The 19,497-nt window shown below is 43.9% G+C and overlaps 1 protein-coding gene across 1 annotated transcript; it reads left to right on the top strand.

Annotated features, from left to right (window-relative positions):
- The first annotated feature begins 1,500 nt into the window (after positions 1–1,500).
- On the top strand, positions 1,501–13,555 carry LOC126291613 (cuticle protein 63-like). The gene is made up of 3 exons (XM_049985150.1): positions 1,501–1,542; positions 3,536–3,925; positions 13,222–13,555. The coding sequence occupies exons 1-3, from the start codon at positions 1,531–1,533 to the stop codon at positions 13,420–13,422; spliced, it is 603 nt and encodes a 200-aa protein (XP_049841107.1). The 5' UTR covers positions 1,501–1,530; the 3' UTR covers positions 13,423–13,555.
- Positions 13,556–19,497: the final 5,942 nt, after the last annotated feature.

Here is a 19,497-nt window from a genome sequence, read left to right as displayed (position 1 = left end):
TTCATATATTTGCGTAAATCAAAAGTATTTACCTTATACTATAGCTTTGAGGAAAAAATCACAAAAAGTCACGCAAACAGCACTGAAAGGCTCCTCTACAGAGCTACACTCAGCTATACAATGCCTCTGCGGGAAGGTACAGCAAAAACGGTAGGAATTTCCGATTGGAAGTAGTACCCTATACTGTTCCCTAGGTGGTAGCACCGTACAGAGGTGGGAACTGTGAATCCCACGGGACTAGGAGCGAGTTCATTGTAGTGGGAAGCATGTTTCCCACGGCTCACGAAAAGGTTAAGGCATCAGTGGATAACTGCCACGGTACTGCAGGGGGCTGTAGAGGACAAAACTGTAGGAAAAAATATAGATTGGACTACATCCAACAAATAATTGAGGACGCTGTTGCAATTGTTCCGCTGAGATGAAGGGTTTGGCGCAGGAGAAGAATTCTTGACGGGTTTCACTTAAACAACACAAAGCACTTACACTTCGCGGATTGTTACTGCTCACCGCCCATATGACCATCTTCTTCTGTCCGGATGCATAAACAGTGCCCAAACTCTCGCGGGAATGGGTAGTAAAGCCGCGAGTAATGAGTATAGCGGGCAGGGGAGCTATGAAAATAGTGCGGGACAATAAGTTGCGAATGTGGGTCTCGCGGGATGCGTGCCAGAGATAAGCCCCTGTAGTCGCACTATGCTCTGTGTCCTCGGTGGCCCAGATGGATAGCCGGCACGGTAGCTCAGTGCGTTCGGTCAGCTACTTAGCTACTCTCTGTAATAAAAAAACTGAGTGAACGGATCTACGAAGAACCAAAAAGGGGAACATCGGACGTCCGCCTCGAACAAATCCACGAACAATATAGGACAAAGTGAGATAAAAAAAGACGGATAGAGCGACTGCCATGTAAGCAGGAGATCCCGGGTTCAAGTACCGGTCGGGGCACACATTTCCAACTGTCCCCGTTGACTTATATCAACGCCTGGAGGCGTCAATGTAATTTCATTCATTCTTATTTTTCCTTTCTTTGATTCGTGCACTTATTGTATTTTATCCGTCTCTCGTTATAGCTTTCAACTCTTTTCATCAGAATTTTGAACATTTTAGTCGAACACTTTTTCCAGTTTTGAAACGACGCGGTGCCATACTCATTTAACGTATGTGTTTGTTGGTATTGTCAGCTTTAGTTGTGGAAGGTGATAGAGAAAAGTCATTCGATCACTCCGAACACTGCCTGTAATTCAGTAGAGCTCCTTGCGACATCAAATCGTGACGTAACTGCGTTCACGTTTCATTCGCGGGTAACTCAATATGTCCTGCCAGAGCTTCTGGAAGCGTAGATTTGGTCTGCCGCCTTTCACCCCGTCCATTGCGAATGAGAGGGGACGGAGTGTCACTTATACCCATGTGTGTGTGTGTGTGTGTGTGTGTGTGTGTGTGTGTGTGTGTCACCACCTCCACCTATGTATATATATCGGCCGACGAAAAAATGCCAGTTGGTGACGTCTGACAACGCAGATCACACGGAGCAACATGAAAGTCGTGGTGAGTACTCTGGGGAAGAGAATAGCCCTAGCGTCGTAGCTTAGTATTGTGGTCAGGGAACGATGTGATGTCCTATACTCTCTTTGTTTTTAGTGGAAAGTGTATCGGTTGCAAAAGTATAGGGAATATTACATAGACATGCCATGTCAGGCATTGAAGTTGGCGGGGTCAACATTGAAACAGTTCAGACAGTTTTCATTTAGTTATGTTCAGGACCCGTTGCTGCATCAAACAGCTAAAGCAGAGTAGAACCAATATCATTCTACAATCGTTTATGGTCTAAAAAGTGTGTATCACTACAAATGAAAATTACTGTAACCTGTGTTGGAAAGAAAATATTTTCTCTTTTCGTACATGGACGCGCTTCGGTGGCTTTTCGCTATTGTCAGTGGGTTCATTTTATTTTCTGTCGAAAATAGGTTAAAATTGCGGTCAACATATTCCTCACATTTCAAAAAAGTATACGTTATTAGCAAACACTGGAGGAATTAGCAAATACTCGTACATGATCGTCATTTGCAGTTAAGACCTACATTTTTTTTTGAATGTTAGAAATATAATGATACTAGATCCAAATCTACAGATATTGCTGTTGTTGAGATCTTCAGTCCAGTGATTGAAATGACGTAGCTCTTCACTTCGGCTTGTCTGTGAATGACTACAGTAGCTTATAACCATTTGAAGTTGGTTCAAATGGCTCTGAGCACTATGCGACTTAACTTCTGACGTCATCAGTCGCCTAGAACTAATTAAACCTAACTAACCTAAGGACATCACACACATCCATGCCCGAGGCAGGATTCGAACCTGCGACCGTAGCGGTCGCTCGGCTCCAGACTGTAGACGTCTAGAACCGCACGGCCACTCCGGCAAGCCGTTTGAAGTTGCTGCCTCTTTTCATGTCTGGGGTTCACTATTCAATTTTTACAGCCCACACTTCCCTCGATTAAACTGCCTATTCGTGAATGCCTCAGGATGTTTCCTGTCGAACGATTCATTGTTTTTGTCAAGATGTACTACAAATTTCTTTTTTCCCAGTTCGATTCTGTACCTCTGCATTCGTTATTCGATATGCACATCTAATTTTCAGTATTCGCCTACAGGACCAAGTTTCAAAAGCTGCTACACTCTTCTTTTCTGGACTGACTGTCAGCCACATTTCATCTCTGTACAAACTAATCCGCCAATAGCCGTTGGAAAAGGCTTCCTAACGCTTAAATTGATGTTAGATGTTAACAAATTGGTCTTTTAAGAAATTACTTTCTTGTTGTTGCCTGTCTACATTTTATATGTTCTCCACTTCGGCCCTCATAAGTAGCCTTAACGCCCATATAATTGAACGTATCTAATTAGAGCGGCGTTCAGCAAGGAATTAGACACATGTTTTTATGAAAGTTTTGTGGTTTTATTCAAAGCTTCAGTACACCATTGTAAGAGGTTCATTACGTAAGAGGTTTACTAATCACTATCCTACTGGAGCAAATGTAATTTCGATATGTTTGACACGCGCTGCCTGCGATATATAACATCTCTGCTGCTGCAATATTATCGCAGGTCAGAGCAGCGTCGGCATCAGTAATAATCGCTCGCTCCCATAGAGCAGTCGCAGTAGTTCGTTGTTATGGAGCAGTCTGACTTAATTAGTGCTGACAAATCACAAATGAATTGAAACAAATTCATACTGACATCTCAGACAACAAATTTAAGTACGCACATGGCGATGAAGAATAATGAAGTTTACTTTACACTAGATGGCAATGAACTGCGCTGCACCAGCGGCGACTGCTATTGCTCTTACACGGCTAGCTACTGTACTGTAGCAGTGAGCTACTACGACTTCTACGTAACAAACAGCTATTGCAGTCAGAAGACTGGCGACTAAAACTAATAAGAAGAATGGTTCAGACTAGTCACTTAAGATTTCAGCATGTGCGACAAAGACCTTGGTATCATGTGCACGCACCACCCTATCATCGTTGTCATCTGTCCACAGGCCTTCATCGTCCTGTCTGTGGCCGCCGCCAGCTTGGCTGAGGAGCAGAAGAAGCAGGAGAAGCGAGGCCTGCTCGGTCTGGGCTACGGAGCCTACCCGGAGCTCAGTCTGGGTCTGGCCGCCGAACGCACCCTGTCGCACGCTCCCACATTCACCCTCTCCCACGCCCCCACACTCTCCGTTTCACACGCCCCCACAATCACCGTCTCCCACGCTCCGGTCACCATCTCCAGCCCATCCATCTCCCACGCGCCAACGCTGAGTGTGTCCGCTCCGACCGTATCGCACGCGCCGTCTGTGGCCGAGGCCACCTCTGCCGTCCCCCATGCGCTCACTGTCTCGGTGGCCACCCCTGCTGTGTCTCACGGACCCCTCACCACCGTCTCACAGGTACGTTCCCAGATCCATGTGACACAACGAGAAAAGTTTTACAAATAACTGCGGAATTTGTGGTTTAGCTGTAAAATCTTGTCAGTGTCAAATTGGATTTAAAACTCGAGCTTTCGAAGATTGTCGACATATTATTTGTCAGGAGCTTCATTTTATCTCTGATCTGGTCTGAACACTGAGGAGATTAGGTACAGGATGCTCCCACCAAAAAACTTCGAATATTAGCAACGGGGGTGTGCCCATCTAAGGGAAGGTCGAATATATAGGACAATGGATTGTACGAAGCAAGAGCTGCTTCCAAATTCCAACATTAGAGATAGCATCTGTCACACCACTACACAGGGTGGTCCACTGATAGTGACCGTGCCAAATATCTCACGGAATAAGATCCAAACGAAAAAAAACTACAAACTCGTCTAGCTTGAAGGGGGAAACAAGATGGCGCTATAGTTGCCCCGCTAGATTACGCTACCATAGGACAAACTGACATCAACAGAGGTTTTTTTTTTTTTTTTTTTTAAATGGAAACCCCCATTTCTTCTTATATATTCGTGTAGTACATAAAGAAATATGAATGTTTTAATTGGACCACTATTTTCGCTTTGTGATAGATTGCGCTGTAATTGTCACCAACATATAAGTACGTAGTAAGATTCCGCCAGTGCGGACGGTATTTGCTTCGTCATACATTACCCGTATTAAAATGGACTGTTTACCAATTGCAGCAAAGGTCGATATCGTGTTGATGTATGGCTATTGTGATCACAATGCCCAACGGGCGTGTGCTATGTATGCCGCTCGGTATCCTGGACGACATCATCCGAGTGTCCGGACCGTTCGCCGGATAGTTACGTTATTTAAGGAAACATGAAGTGTTCAGCCACATGTGAAACGTCAACCACAACCTCCAACAAATGATGATGCCCAAGTATGTGTTTTAGTTGCTGTCGCGGCTAATCCGCACACCAGTAGCAGACAAACTGCGCGACAAAAGGGAATATCAAAAACGTCGGTGTTGAGAATGCTACATCAACATCGATTGCACACATACCATATTTCTATGCACCAGAAATTGCATGGCGACGACTTTGAGCATCGTGTACAGTTCTGCCACTGGGCACAAGAGAAATTACTAGACTATGACAGATTTTTTGCACTCTTTCTATTTAGCGACGAAGCGTCATTCACCAACAGCGGTAATGTAAACCAGCATAATATGCCCTATTGGGCAACGGAAAATCCACCATGGCTGCGACAAGTAGAACATCAGCGACTTTGGCGGATTAATGTATGGTGCGGCATTGTGGGAGGAAGGATAATTGGCCCCCATGGCAATCTAAATGGTGCAATGTACGCTGATTTCCTACGTAATGTTCTACAGATGTTACTACAAGATGTTTCAGTGCAAGACAGAAAGGCTATGTACTTCCAACATTATGTATGTCCGGCACATAGCTCGCGTGCTGTTGAAGCGGTATTGAATAGCATATTTCATGACAGGTGAATTGGTAGTCGAAGCACCGTACCATGACCCGCACGTTCACCGGATCTGACGTCCCCGGATTTCTTCCTGTGGGGAAAATTGAAGGATATTTGCTATCGTGACCGCGAACTACTCGCTGTTCAGAGGAATGTCTTTACACGAACTGCCAAATGCATCGAGGTTGAGGGACATCATTTTGAGCATTTTTTGTATTAATGTGGTATTTACAGGTAATCACGCTGCAACAGCATGCGTTCTCAGAAATGATAAGTTCACTAAGGTACATGTATCACATTGGAACAACCGAAATAAAATGTTCAAACGTACCTACGTTCTGTAAATTGTGAACCACATGTTTGTGGCTATTACAGCGCCATCTATCACAAAGCGAAAAAAGTGGTCCAACTAAAACATTCATACTTCTTTACGTACTACACGAATATGTAATAAAAATGTAGGTTCCTATTAAAAAAAAACGCTGTTGATATCCGTTTGAACTGCTGCAGCGCCATCTAGCGGGCCAACCATAGCGACATCTGGTTTCCCCCTTGAAGCTAGACAAGTTTCGTTCTCTGTAGTTTTTTCGTTTGACGCTTATTTCATGAGATATTTGGCCCGGTCACTATCAATGGACCACCCTGCAGTGTGGACTACGGCACAACAAGCAGATCGACCGGTTTTATTCAAATTAGTACTTTGTTTCGGAGTGTTAACAAGCTATCCGTTCCTAGTCAGTTTTTGGATGCAGGAACCCAGCTTTGGAGTGTTGTGTTTTGTTTACAAGTAAGTAACACTACTTTTTTCTGAATTATATATATGTCTATACTGGGCGTTCCAGAAACGTTGCAACAAACTGTGAGGGGTTTTAGAGGCTGTCTTGAGGAATAAATCGAGGTTAGGAAACAGTGTCCGGAAACGTAATCCAACGACACTACCGAGTGTCGAAGTTAAAGGCCACGACGCCTCTCACTATGCCATCCCTTCGGCATCAAACGTCACTTTGTACTCTTATCTACCGTAGGCGGAACGTTGCCAGATTACATACTAGGTGCAAACCAGGTAACTGTATAGAGCACGTTAGAAATGTAGCTTCTGAAATTGCGACAGCAAATCAACCTAGTGACTGCTCTAACACCTGCGGTTAGGCAACCCCTTCAACATACCTGGAGTGCTGTTCGTCACCTTAAGGTAACTTGGCAATGTATGGCTGGAAAAACTGTAATAATTTTCATGAAGTTTATGAGGATCTAACTACCTAATGTGAACTTCAATACAAACAAATTTTAGGACAATGAAAGTGTTTGAGGATACAGATTTTGGTATAAGAATAATCAGAATAGCTTCGATATAAACTTTATCATATAAACATTTTCCTGCCAGTCTACGTTTGAGGTCTATAGACTTATCAACTACTTTCTCTAGATGTTTACAACTTTGTGCATACGTTTACGACCTTATTATCTAAATGGTAGACTACAATCAAATGATTTCAATCAATAGTTTTTATACTGTAAATGCATAAATCAATCAAAATCAAACAATTTTTTTATAATTAATAAGGGTATATGTTTCTTCCTGGTGATAGCTGGTGTATGTAGTCTACTTTTCTCCAAGTGGTAGCCTGAAAAATCACAAAAATTTGAGGTCTCGATTTCAAATAGTATTTTTTGCATAAAATAAACACGTCAGAAAAAATCATTCTTGAGAAATTCAGCGTAAAGGTACATATCATCTGCTACTCACCTCTTGTTCTTAAAGCCCTACAGTTGCATTATGTTCTTGGTTTTTGTGTTTCTCACCTTCTCTCTTCCTTGCTTCTCTTGACTTTCACCTGTTATTCATCTCTGTTGTTCTTAAAAATAAACATGTCAGAAAATTTGATTCTTTGAAAATTAAGTGTAAAGCCACATATCATCTGCTACTCACCTCTTGTTCTTAATGCCTTGCCGTTCTTGGTTTGTGTGTTACTCACTTGGTTTGTGTGTTTCTCACCATCACTCTTCCTTGCTTCTTCAGTTCTTTTTCTCCCTCTGCACTCCGCTTGCTGGCTCTCTTCGTAACGGGACAATGCCAAACAAGTGACAGTGAGAGAGTCGCATAAATTAGACACATCGCGAACTCCTCGTTGCCTTCACTTACAAGCTTCAAACTTTGACACCGCCTAGCGACCACCAACCATAGCACGCGATATCAAATTCAATTTGATACACGCTTACTTTTCCAGGAAAAAATGCTTTCAAAGACGGAAATACAAACCGAAAAACGGATTAAAGGAAAAAATAGAGAAAAGCTGTTTTTTCGTCTTATGTAATTACAAATTAAACACTTTCAGTTACTTTTCTTCAGTTGCACTGTGCAACCTTGTTTCTTCCCGCTCTCCCGCTTCTAGGTCAACGCAAATAATAATTGCGCCATTTGACACCCGACCGCAGTGGAAACACGGTCGTTACCGCATACCGACATATATTTTTAAAGATGTTCCCGATGTCTAAATCGATTCATTTCGCTACCATTTTGTTCACAAAACTCTAAATATTGATTTAAGATGGCAAAGAAAATCGAATTTTTGAAGGAGATTCACTAGCAAGTCACTTTAAGATGCTGGAGCATCCACCCGTCTGTACTGGTGTCGAAGTTTTTGACAGGTACATTTGTAACGTGCCGAACGAAGTTGTGTGAGTGAGACTAAGCAGAACTGCGTAGATCTCAGAGAGACCCGTTGCCGTTTTATTATATCAAGGTAGCTATTCCCACGATCACGCGAAGGAAGCCAGAAAAGATATAAGATCCGTCTCATGCTTCGGATCACGTTCAAATTTCATTGAACGATTTTGAATAATCCCTAGTGAATACAGTCTGTGTACGAGGGCGAAAATTCCGGTCGTTCTACACTACAAACGGGTGCAATCACGTTGAATGGGGACTCAAGCTCATAATGTCTACAGAAAAAGCGTTTGTACCCTGCTGACAATGATTACACAGTCAAAACTGCTGTAGCCATTAAACAATTTATGTGAGAAATAACTTTTTACTGATGTACACGTCTGTTTCTTAAACAGGGCGTGCAAAATAATGCCCAAAAAAACACTGCACACCAAAATTAAAGCCTCACTGTCTCCCATTGCGACGCACAAGTAGAAATTTGGCTCAATCGCACCTGCAGCCTTCATCTGTAATACGATATTGCAACGCCTATGTTATCCCGAATTACGATGCAAATCACCTTGGGACGTTAGATTACATTCAACCGCATCTGCGAATATGAATGACCATCAGTTTTACAATGAATAGACGACAATAAAAAGTTGTGACGCTCCCGGCATATCGCGAGCGGTTACCTTACCATTTGGTTGTCCGTGCTCTACTTCGATATGCCGTCAACCATGTGTCTACAGCCCGTACTCGTACATCCACTATGTGTGTTCCCATGCAGGAGAGAGGTTTTATTTCAAAGTCGCGTGACCGGTGTCGGCGGACCAATACGATATAGCAGTGCCGCGCATGTTGGAAGGTACTTTACACCGTAATCCGAAATAACGCAGGAACTCCACTATCGCACTTTTCCGCCGACAGGGGACAAGCGCCTTTCAAGTAAAATGTCTCCTCTGTACGGGAATATACAGGTCGTAGACACATGGTTGACGATGTATGGAAGTTTGCGTGTCGCCCTGAGTTGCGCTCGGGTAGCCAAATGGTCAGGACGTAAGTAGGCTGTTTAGGTTTTTATGTTGGTAACGCCACGTAGGGCTCTGTATGAAAATCACTGACTGTGCTGTGTGCAGTCTGACTACCTTTGACGTTGCTGAAAACCTTCGGACTTTCCTATGTCCGAGGGCTTTCAGCAACGTCAAAGGTAGTCAAGAATATCCGCCTCTTGCTCGTCGCACTGAACTGTCGATTTCGACCGCAGAAATGTCTGAGAAATCCACACCACAAGGAAATGGGTAGCTTCATTGACACCATCGTGGCATCCACTGAGACCTTCTCACCCCGATTCTGAGCCGAGGTGTGCCTGAAATGTTTTCCACGGACACCAATAAGCAAAAAATGGAAATTATCGTATAGCGTCAGTGGCCGGGAGTTCCCAGGCGATAAGTTCGGCCGCCAAGTGCGAGTCTTATTGAGTGCGACGCGACATTGGGCAACTTGCGCGTCGACAATGTGGATGAAATGGTGATGAGGGTAGCGCAACACCCAGTCCCTGAGGGGAGGAAATCTCCCACCCTCGCGGGGAATATAACCCGTGCCCATGTGTGTGACAATCGAACGCGATGACCGTTCAGCTAGTGGGGCAGACACCAATAAGCAAATGTCTCTGACCATCGCATTGACGTCAAAAGGAGGGGCATAATGTGGGTAACAGGGGATATAACGACCTTCTCGTGGTGTGTCACGTCCACGGCGGCGCTGGGTAGGATTTGGGTGAAATTTCGTGCTAATACGACATACTTAACCCACCTTACAGCAGACATGAACTTCCAAGCTCCGGCCATTTTGTCGCATGTCGTGCGGTCCGAGTGTGACGTCGCGAGACCCCACGCTTTTGCACCACTACAGAGGATAAATTAAACGTGGTCCCCTTTGCGAACATGAATGACCAGCAGCTGTGTAATGGAATGACGTCAACGAAACTTCATGCTGGACCGAGACTCGAACGCGGGTTTGCCGCTTATCGCGAGCGGTTGCCTTGAAACATCCCCTTTGAAAAATTTATGAATTACTGTGCTCATAAACCTCTACGTTATTTGATTTTCAAACATCTGAGCAAAACTGAACGTACTCGGACATTACTCTCTTTACTTATTCGGATCATCACTAAACTGACACGCAATGTTTTTAGCGCAACGCAATCTGGCTTTCAAAAATCCCTACAAAAGAATGGCCCTGACTAACAATAACCTATACCTTTCATGAATCACTTACCTCACAAAAAACTTCGTTACTCGAACTACAGCAATACAGCGAGCGCCACTACTGCCAGCTAACTAAAAGATTCTAACTACTGAAGGCACTAACTACTGATAGGCATAGTCAACAAATGAAAGATTTTGGTAGGGAACAAACAAGATATTTACCTTAATAATGTTCAAAACTTATATATATATATATCAGTTCATAATATCCAGTATTACAAATTTACTCTTCCTGATGGACACACGCCCAGATGGCTATCAAAATTCTGCCAACTCTCTCCCCACATCCACCACTGCTGGCGGGTCACCTCCAACTGCCCAACGCTACGCGCTGTTCACATCCAACTGCTCAACACTACACAAGCGAATATTCCAACAATGCTAACCAGCCACAGCCTTCACACAGCAGTCAGTGATTTTCATACAGAGCGCTACGTGGCGTTACCAACATAAAAACCTAAACAGCCTACTTACAGCCTGACCATTTGGCTACCCGAGCGCGAATTACGGCTGCAAACAAACTTCCATACATCGTCAACCATGTGTCTACGACTTGTATATTCCGGTACAGGGGAGGCCTTTTACTTGAAAAGCGGTTGTCCTGTGTCGGCGGAAAAGTGCGATAGTGGAGTTCCTGCGTTATTTCGAATTACTGTGCAAAGTACCTTCCAATATGCGCGGTACTGCAATATCGTATTGGTCCGCCGACACCGGTCAAGCGACTTTCAAGTAAAATGTCTCTCCTGCTTGGGAACACACTCAGTTGATGTACCAGTACAGATTGTAGACGTAGGCATATGGAAGTAGTGCACGTATAACCAAATGATAAGGCGACCGCTCGCGATAAGCCGGCAATCTGAGTTCGACTCCCGGTGCGACACAAATTTTCCTTGTCGTCTTCTCATTGTACAACTGATGGTCAGTCATATTCGGAGCTGTGTTACAAAAAGGTACGGTTAAACTTTCAGGATACATTCCTCACACACAAATAAAGAAAATATGTTATGGGGACATGTGTCCGGAAACGCTTAGTTTCCATGTTAGAGCTCATTTTAGTTTCGTCAGTATGTACTGTATGTACTTCCCTGATTCACCGCCAGTTGTCCCAATTGAAGGAAGGTAATGTTCACTTCGGTGCTTGTGTTGACACGCGACTCATTGCTCTACAGTACTAGCATAAATCACATCAGTACGTAGCATCAACAGGTTAGTGTTCATCACGGTTTGCAGTCAGTGCAGTGTTTACAAATGCGGAGTTGGCAGATGCCCATTTCATGTATGGATTCGCACGGGGCAACAGCCGTGGCACGGTACGTTGGTATCGAGACAGATTTCCAGAACGGTGGTGTCCCGACAGGAAGACGTTCGAAGCAATTGATCGGCGTCTTAGGGAGCAGGGAACATTCCAGCCTATGACTCGCGACTGAGGAAGACCTAGAACGACGAGGACACCTGCAATGGACGAGGCAGTTTTTCGTGCAGTTGACGATAACCGTAATGCCAGCGTCAGAGAAGTTGCTGCTGTACAAGGTACACTTCTGCGAATGGTTCATCCAACAATGTGTCAATCCTCATTTCAGTGCAATGTTCTCTTTACGGATGAGGCTTCATTCCAACGTGATCAAATTGTAAATTTTCACAATCAACATGTGTGGCCTGACGAGAATCCGCACGCAATTGTGCAATCACGTCATCAACACAGATTTTCGGTGAACGTTCGGGCTGGCATTGTTGGTGATGTCTCGATTGGGCCCCATGTTCTTCCACCTACGCTCAATGGAGCACGTTATCATAATTTCATACGGGATACTCTACCTGTGCTGCTAGAACATCTGCCTTTACAAGTACGACACAACATGTGGTTCATGCACGATGGAGCTCCTACACATTTCAGTCGAAGTGTACATACGCTTTTCAATAACAGATTGGATGACCGATGGATTGGTAGAGGCGGACCAATTCCACGGCCTTCAAGCTCTTCTGACCTCAACCCTCTTGACTTTCATTCATGGGGACATTTGAAAGCCTTTGTCTACGCAACCCCGGTACCAAATGCAGAGACTTTTCGTGCTCGTATTGTGGACGGCTATGATACAATACGCCATTCTCCAGGGCTGCATCAGCGCATCAGGGATTCCATGCGACGGAGGGTGGATTCACGTATCCTCGCTAACGAACGACATTTTGAACATTTCCTGTAACAAACTGTTTGAAGTCACGCTGGTACGTTCTGTTGCTGTGTGTTTCCATTCCCTGATTAATGTGATTTGAAGAGAAGTAATAAAATGAGCTCCAACATGGAAAGTAAGCATTTCCGGACACATGTCCCCGTAACATATTTTCTTTCTTTGTGTGTGAGGAATGTTTCCTGAAAGTTTTGTCGGTACTTTTTTGTAACACCCTGTAAATGTAATGTTTTTCATAACGACTCAAGGTACTTTGCGTCCTAATTCGGAATAACACAGGCACTGCAATATCGTATAACACACAGAGGCTGTAGGAACGTTTGAGCTAAATTTCAAGTTATGCGTCGCAATGCGAGACAATTGCCAGCTTTCAAAAAATTAGCCTTTAATTTTGTTGTGCAGTGTTTTTCTGGGTAAATAATTGTTTTCACACCCTGTTTAGTGACCGTATGTGTACATGAGTAAAAAGCTATTGCTCACATAAATTTTTTAATAGCTATTGTAGTTTCGACTGTGTAGTCATTATCAGTAGCATACAAACGCTTTCTGACTAATGCCTAGATCACAGCATGCCAGAGGTCAACAATTCCATGACTCTCCTATTATAACAATCTTCTAGGAGGACCATGGTAATGTTCGGGTAAAAGAGATTAAGGCACTAAGATGGCAGATGAAGAACGGCAATGAAATTCTGACCGTTGCCTTTCCCCACAGGTGAGCTACGACACGACGCACTACGCACCGGTGCTGTCGCGGGCGTCGTCCGCCCCCGCGACGCTGTCCGCCGCCGCCCCCGCCGTCCCCGCCGCCGCCAGCCTGGTCTACAGTCAGGACCTGGCACTGGGTTACGCCCCCGCCCTGGCGCTGAGCTACGGTCACGGGATCGACTACGGCTTCAGTCTTAACCAGCACTAGCGGGCACCGTACCACAGAGAGTCGGCGGCAGTGTTGCCAACATTATCCAGCACTACATCAAGTCACTGGTTTACTGTAATTACCTTTTGCTCTTGTCCGAAAATGCAATAAAACTGTGAGTTTCCCATCAAAAGGAATTTCATTTTCTCTATCCCCTTCTTCAACTCTCACATAGCCAGTTACTATGCCGATTCCGTAACACGTCCTAAAGATCGAAACAATTTTGTAATGATCGTGGCTTCCTCATGTAATTTACGTTATGTTTACGAAACGATAAAAATGTTATAAACAATCTTGCATGTATCGTGGTACACAAGTCTTAGAAATAACTATAACGTAAGTATGGTCATTATAGTAGTATATAAGGAAGGAAAAGCAGATTTTATGTTAATTAATGAAAAGAAGATGACAGGTAAAGTTAAACTGGTGTTCCTGGCAGCAGTGGATGTGTGAGGAAGTGTGGTAGACGGAGAGAAACGGCACTGTGATAGGACAAGTGATGAAGAGTGGGGTAAAGAAATAGACACTATTGATAGAGAAAGAAGCGTTACTACGGTAAGATGGAGTCGTTCGCTTTTCTATTTGCCAGACAGAAAAGTGGCCAGTTGCTCTACTTTTTGGGGAAAAGATATGATGCTGACAAAATTAAGTGTTTCAAGTTTTTTAGTAGTTTTTTAACCTTTTATATGTAATTGTTGTTGTTTTTTCTGATGAAGCTACCCAAAGTCGGTGCTGAAACTTGGTCAAGTTAAATCTTGTCGCAGCCAGTTGGCTGTATTACACGAATCAAATGGCTCAAAAATGGTTCAAATGGCTCTAAGCACCAAGGGACTTAACATCTGAGGTCATCAGTCTCTTAGACTTAGAACTGCTTAAATCTAACTAACCTAAGGAGATCAGACACATCCATGCCTGGGGCAGTCGCGCGGTTCCGGACTGAAGCGCCTAGAACCGTTCGGTCACAGCAGCCGGCTAGTCAAATTACTGTTGGTAGTAATAAAATAGTCTTCAATTTTCATAATTACTGCAGTAAAATCAGGCTGGTGGCTGTGCTTCCTACAGGTCTTGAAGGATCAACGGTAGCAACCGATCGCCGTGTCATCCCCAGACAACAGGTGAGATTGACCATATACTAGTGGGTTCCGAACAAACTTAATTACGTGTGTACACAGTTCACCCATTCTGTTAGGCACCGTAAATTTAGTTCAATATCGCAAATCTCTGAAGATAAAAAATTTAAAAAGAAGATGGTCAGGTGACAGCAGGATTCGTGTTCACTGTTCCGTACAACTTATGTACACAGACATCTCGTTCATTCTGGTTATAGAGAATACCGTCGATTTTTACCTGTCATCATTATTGATACTGGCGAATAGAAGTCCCGGGGATTCCAAGACATTCGACTATTATTTAATTTCAAGTTTGAAGTCGAATAACAAACGACAAAGGAAATATTTTTTGTGTGATGTAATTACAAATTAACAATTTTCTGAGTTGCTAGCACTGTGATACGTTGTTATCGCTCAGTATCATGAGTCTATGTCAACGGGAAGTACGTCACAGGTTTTGATAAGTCAGTTTGTGAGTTTCAAAATATGTAATATAAGTGTCCATATCTTGTGATTGCGTTGTCTTAGAAGCTTCAATTTTTACACAGCAAGGGACCACAGACCCCATTATGTCACGTACACTATTGACCATTAAAATTGCTACTCCAAGAAGAAATGTAGATGATAAACGGGTATTCATTGCAACAAATATATTATACCAGATCTGACATGTGACTACACTTTTCACTCAGTTTGTGTGCATAGATCCTGAGAAACCAGTACCCAGAACAATCACCTCTGGCGGTAATAATGGCCTTGATACGTCTGGGCATTGAGTCAAACAGAGCTTGCATGGCGTGTACAGGTACAGCAGCCGATGCAGCTTCAACACGACATCACAGTTCATCAAGAGTAGTGACTGGCGTATTGTGATGAGCCAGTTGCTAGGCCACCATTAACCAGACGTTTTCAATTGGTGAGAGATCTGGAGAATGTGCTGGTCAGGGCAACAGTCTAACATTTTCTGTGTCCAGAAAAGCCCGTACAGGACCTGCTGAAATGTTTGGTTACGCAGGGATCGAATGAACGGTAGAGCCACGGGTCGTAACACATCGTCAATGCGAGCAAGATGTGACCGATACGGGTAACCAATCGCACCCCATACCATCACGCGGGGTGATACGCCCGTATAGCGATGACGAATACACGCTTCCAATGTGCGTTCACCGCCATGTCGCCAAACACGGATGCGACCATCATGATGCCCTAAACAGAACCTGGTTTCATCCAAAAATTACATTTTGCCATTCGTGCACCCAGGTACGTCGTTGAGTACACCATCGCAGACGCTCCTGTCTGTGATGCAGCGTCAGGGGTAACCTCAGCCATGGTCTCCAAAGTGATAGTCCACGCTGCTGCAAACGTCGTCGAACTGTTCGTGCAGATGGTTGTTGTCTTGCAAACGTCCCCATCTGTTGACTCAGGGGTCGAGACGTGGCTGCACGATCCGTTACAGCCGTGCGGATAAGATGCCTGTCATCTCGACTGCTAGTGATACGAGGCCGTTGGGATCCAGCACGGCGTTCCGCATTACCCTCCTGAACCCACCGATTCCATATTCCGGTCACAGTCATTTCATCTCGACCAACGCGGGCAGGAATGTCGCGATGCGATAAACCGCAATCGCGATATGCTACAATCCGACCTTTATCAAAGTCGGAAACTTGATGGTACGCATTTACCCTACTTAAACGAGGCGTCCCAACAACGTTTCACCAGGCAACGCCGGTCAACTGCTGTTTGTGTATGAGAAATTGGTTGGAAACTTTCCTCATTTCAGCACCTTGTAGGTGTCGTCAACGGCGCCGACCTTGTGTGAATGCTCTGAAAAGCATCTCACAGCATCTTCTTCTTGTCGGTTAAATTTCGCGTCTGTAGCACGTCATCTTCGTGGTATAGCAATTTTAATTTCCAGTAGTGTATTATAAATTAAATACCTGACACTGTCAGTAGAACACCGATTTCTAACTTAGTGTATAAAAGCTTCCAAAATAGAAATTTTAGTGCCCAGTTTTCAATTGATGCATATCCTGTTTAGTAGTTTCAGCAATGTTACATTGTCATTTTCAGATCTGTGGGTGTTACAAATACGTCACAAGTCTTGTGATGATCATACGTAATTCCAAAGAAATATTAGCTCAGTTTTACATACCATAGGATACGGGAATTAGAAAGCCCCTGTACCACTGACATCTTGCCAGTGAAAAGAGGGAGGCAAACTGCGAAATTGAAAATAACTCGTAAAAAAAACCTCAAAATAAGTTTATTGTGACTCCACCGTCATAGACTGAAGTAATATTTACCTCACAGAAAAGAGACTTCCATGCAACACTCATTACACTACAATAAAATCCATAACCGCATCAACAAGGCACAAGGTGTCAAACAGACCAGACAGAATACATCCACTGCTGTTAGATATATCTATGTTGACAACCGGCTCCGTACTGCTGGAAAGTTGTCAAACGAACTACATAATACTGCAGAATACCACCAGATGGCTTCAGTCTCGCTCTTTATAACGTGTAACGTAAGAGTAAAGTTAAGCTATATAGAAATTTAACCGATTTGCTTACGCCATTGAAACTTATAGAGCATGCTGTAGTTTTTACCAATCGTACTAAGCGAATAATATGGCCAGATGGCGATGTGACACACGTGGTGGCATTGTAATTCACCTATCCGATGGTTTATAAAACCGAGCTAACGTTTCTTCGAAATTAGGATAAATATAAATCTTGTAACACATTTGTAACACTTACAGATCTGAAGATGGTAATGTATCTTTTCTGAAACTTATAATCAGGATACGCATCGACTGTCATCTGGGCAATAAAACTTCTATTTTGGAATCTTTTCTACATTATTATAAAGATACAGAAATGGTTCAAATAGCTCTGAGCACTATGCCACTTAACTTCTGAGGTCATCAGTCGCCTATAACCTAGAAATAATTAATCCTAACCAACCTAAGGACATCACACACACCCATGCCCGTGGAAGGATTCGAACCTGCGACCGTAGCAGTCACGCGGTTCCGGACTGAAGCGCCTAGAGCCGCACGGCCACCACGGCCGGCAAAGATACACAGAAATGTAGTTCTGTATATAACGATCCCTATTCATCATCAGGAAAGTGGACTAGGATAAATAAATAAATAAATAAATAAATAATAAACAAAAATATGCAGGCAATTGCAACATGCAGAAAACCTTACTCCATGTCGATTGGAGGCACGAAAACGCCGTTTCCTCGTTAAGCTGCAGAGCTGCTACGGTGGGCAGCCGGTAAATGTTTGTCACCCAGTTAACTAACCGCACCGACGTGCTTATCATCATTAACGCAGGCACGTAAATCCTCTCTCTCTCTCTCTCTCTCCCTCTCTCGTAGAGAATGGGGTCTGGGCGGATGTTGCGTCGGCCACGAGGTGGGACGTGTTACTGCAACCTCTCTGCTTAGGGCGATTTCTCTCTGGATGAATGGAGTTGTTTCACGCTGACAGGAAATTGCGTGTGTTTTTGCCTGCCGCTCCCTTAACGTGCGTCGCATTTCTGCCTCAGGGAGGTAATTACTCTCGTGGGTGCGTTCGTCTGCCGTTTGAGAGAGAGCGGATAACCGGCCACACACCTGTGTCTGTTGAGTTGCCTACGCATCAGTGTCTCGCCATTACGCTTAACGTCATTACAGCGGAGAACAATTGTATATACAGGGTGAAGAAAAAATGCCGCACTTGGAGGTCGGCACGCGATCCCTCATTCAGATTCAAGACAGAGACGCTTGTGCAAAAAGGTCTGCAGTATACTGCTGCATTTTCAATGAGCTACCACTCGAATTCAAAAACCTTAGCAATAATCCAGGAGCTTTCAAATTGAAACTGAAGAGTTTTCTCATGGGTCACTGCTTCTATTCTGTCAACGAGTTCCTTGAAAAATTAAGCTGATTCTTATTGTATTTTTGTTTGCGTTTACTTAAAGTTATTGACTGTCCTTTTCGGGTTCAAAAACATTTATGTTTATCTGTTATTACTTTTATGTTTTAATTTCATGTACTGACACGTTCCGTGACCTTGGAGATTTGCTCCTTAATTTGGTCCTTCAGAATGTGACGTGTAAATAAAAAAAACGTATATAACAAATATGACGCAGCCTAAGGACCCACAAGATCTTAGCTTCGTAATTTTAAGTGTGAGGAAGTCTTTTCTGAAGAACTTTTTGCGGAGTGTATCCTTGTACGTGTGGTAAACATGGACGATAACAGTAAAGATCAGAACAGGAGCTTTTGAATCGTCGCGCTGCAGGAGAACGTTGAAAATTACATATTCTAATAAAGAGAAGAAAAGAAATTTATAGCACAACCAGACTAAAAAAGGGATCGGTTGATAGGATATGTCGTGAGGCATCAAGGAATTTTCAATCTGGCAATGGAGACGTTTTTATCATTCTATTCATATTGAATTTCTCCCTGTAGAGAACAGCAGATTTAGTAGAGTATGAAGATGGACGAACGAAGAATGGCAACAGAATTGGAGGAGAGCATGTACGTACCATGAAGTGTATTCACTTCTTCAGTTACTTGAACCATCTATTCAGCTCTGAGCATAAACACCCCCTTTATATTTCCGTATAATCCAAATTACAGCTGTTTGTATGTGGCTGCGCGTGTGTGTGGGTGGGGGGGGGGAGGGGGGAGGGGGGAAGGAGAGGGGAAGGGACACTGAGAAACAGTACACGCCATCACACATCACGTCACGATTCTGAACGCTACACACTTGTAGTCCACATACGCGGCGCTGCGCTCCGGAGAGTCGTGTGAAGCGCTGACATTTGTTTGCAGACAGCCACACCCACTCACTTACATCACTGCAAGACGTGCAACGCGATACTCCGGGTGCGACCATGTGTGCCGTGAAGCCGAGCGCCTACCACTGCAAGGACGCGACATTGCAAGCGCGGCGAGCGACGGCGAC

This window comes from Schistocerca gregaria, chromosome 9 (assembly GCF_023897955.1).
Source record: "Schistocerca gregaria isolate iqSchGreg1 chromosome 9, iqSchGreg1.2, whole genome shotgun sequence".
NCBI classification, from domain to species: domain Eukaryota; kingdom Metazoa; phylum Arthropoda; class Insecta; order Orthoptera; family Acrididae; genus Schistocerca; species Schistocerca gregaria.
The sequence above is the reverse complement of the archived record's forward strand: the minus strand, read 5'-3'. Positions and strand labels throughout refer to the sequence as shown.

Bases quoted from the DNA above. Each gene is read 5' to 3' on its own strand.
- LOC126291613 (XM_049985150.1), top strand. The intron at 3,926-13,221 runs GTACGTTCCCAG...CTTTCCCCACAG, and splicing joins CCCTCACCACCGTCTCACAG to GTGAGCTACGACACGACGCA.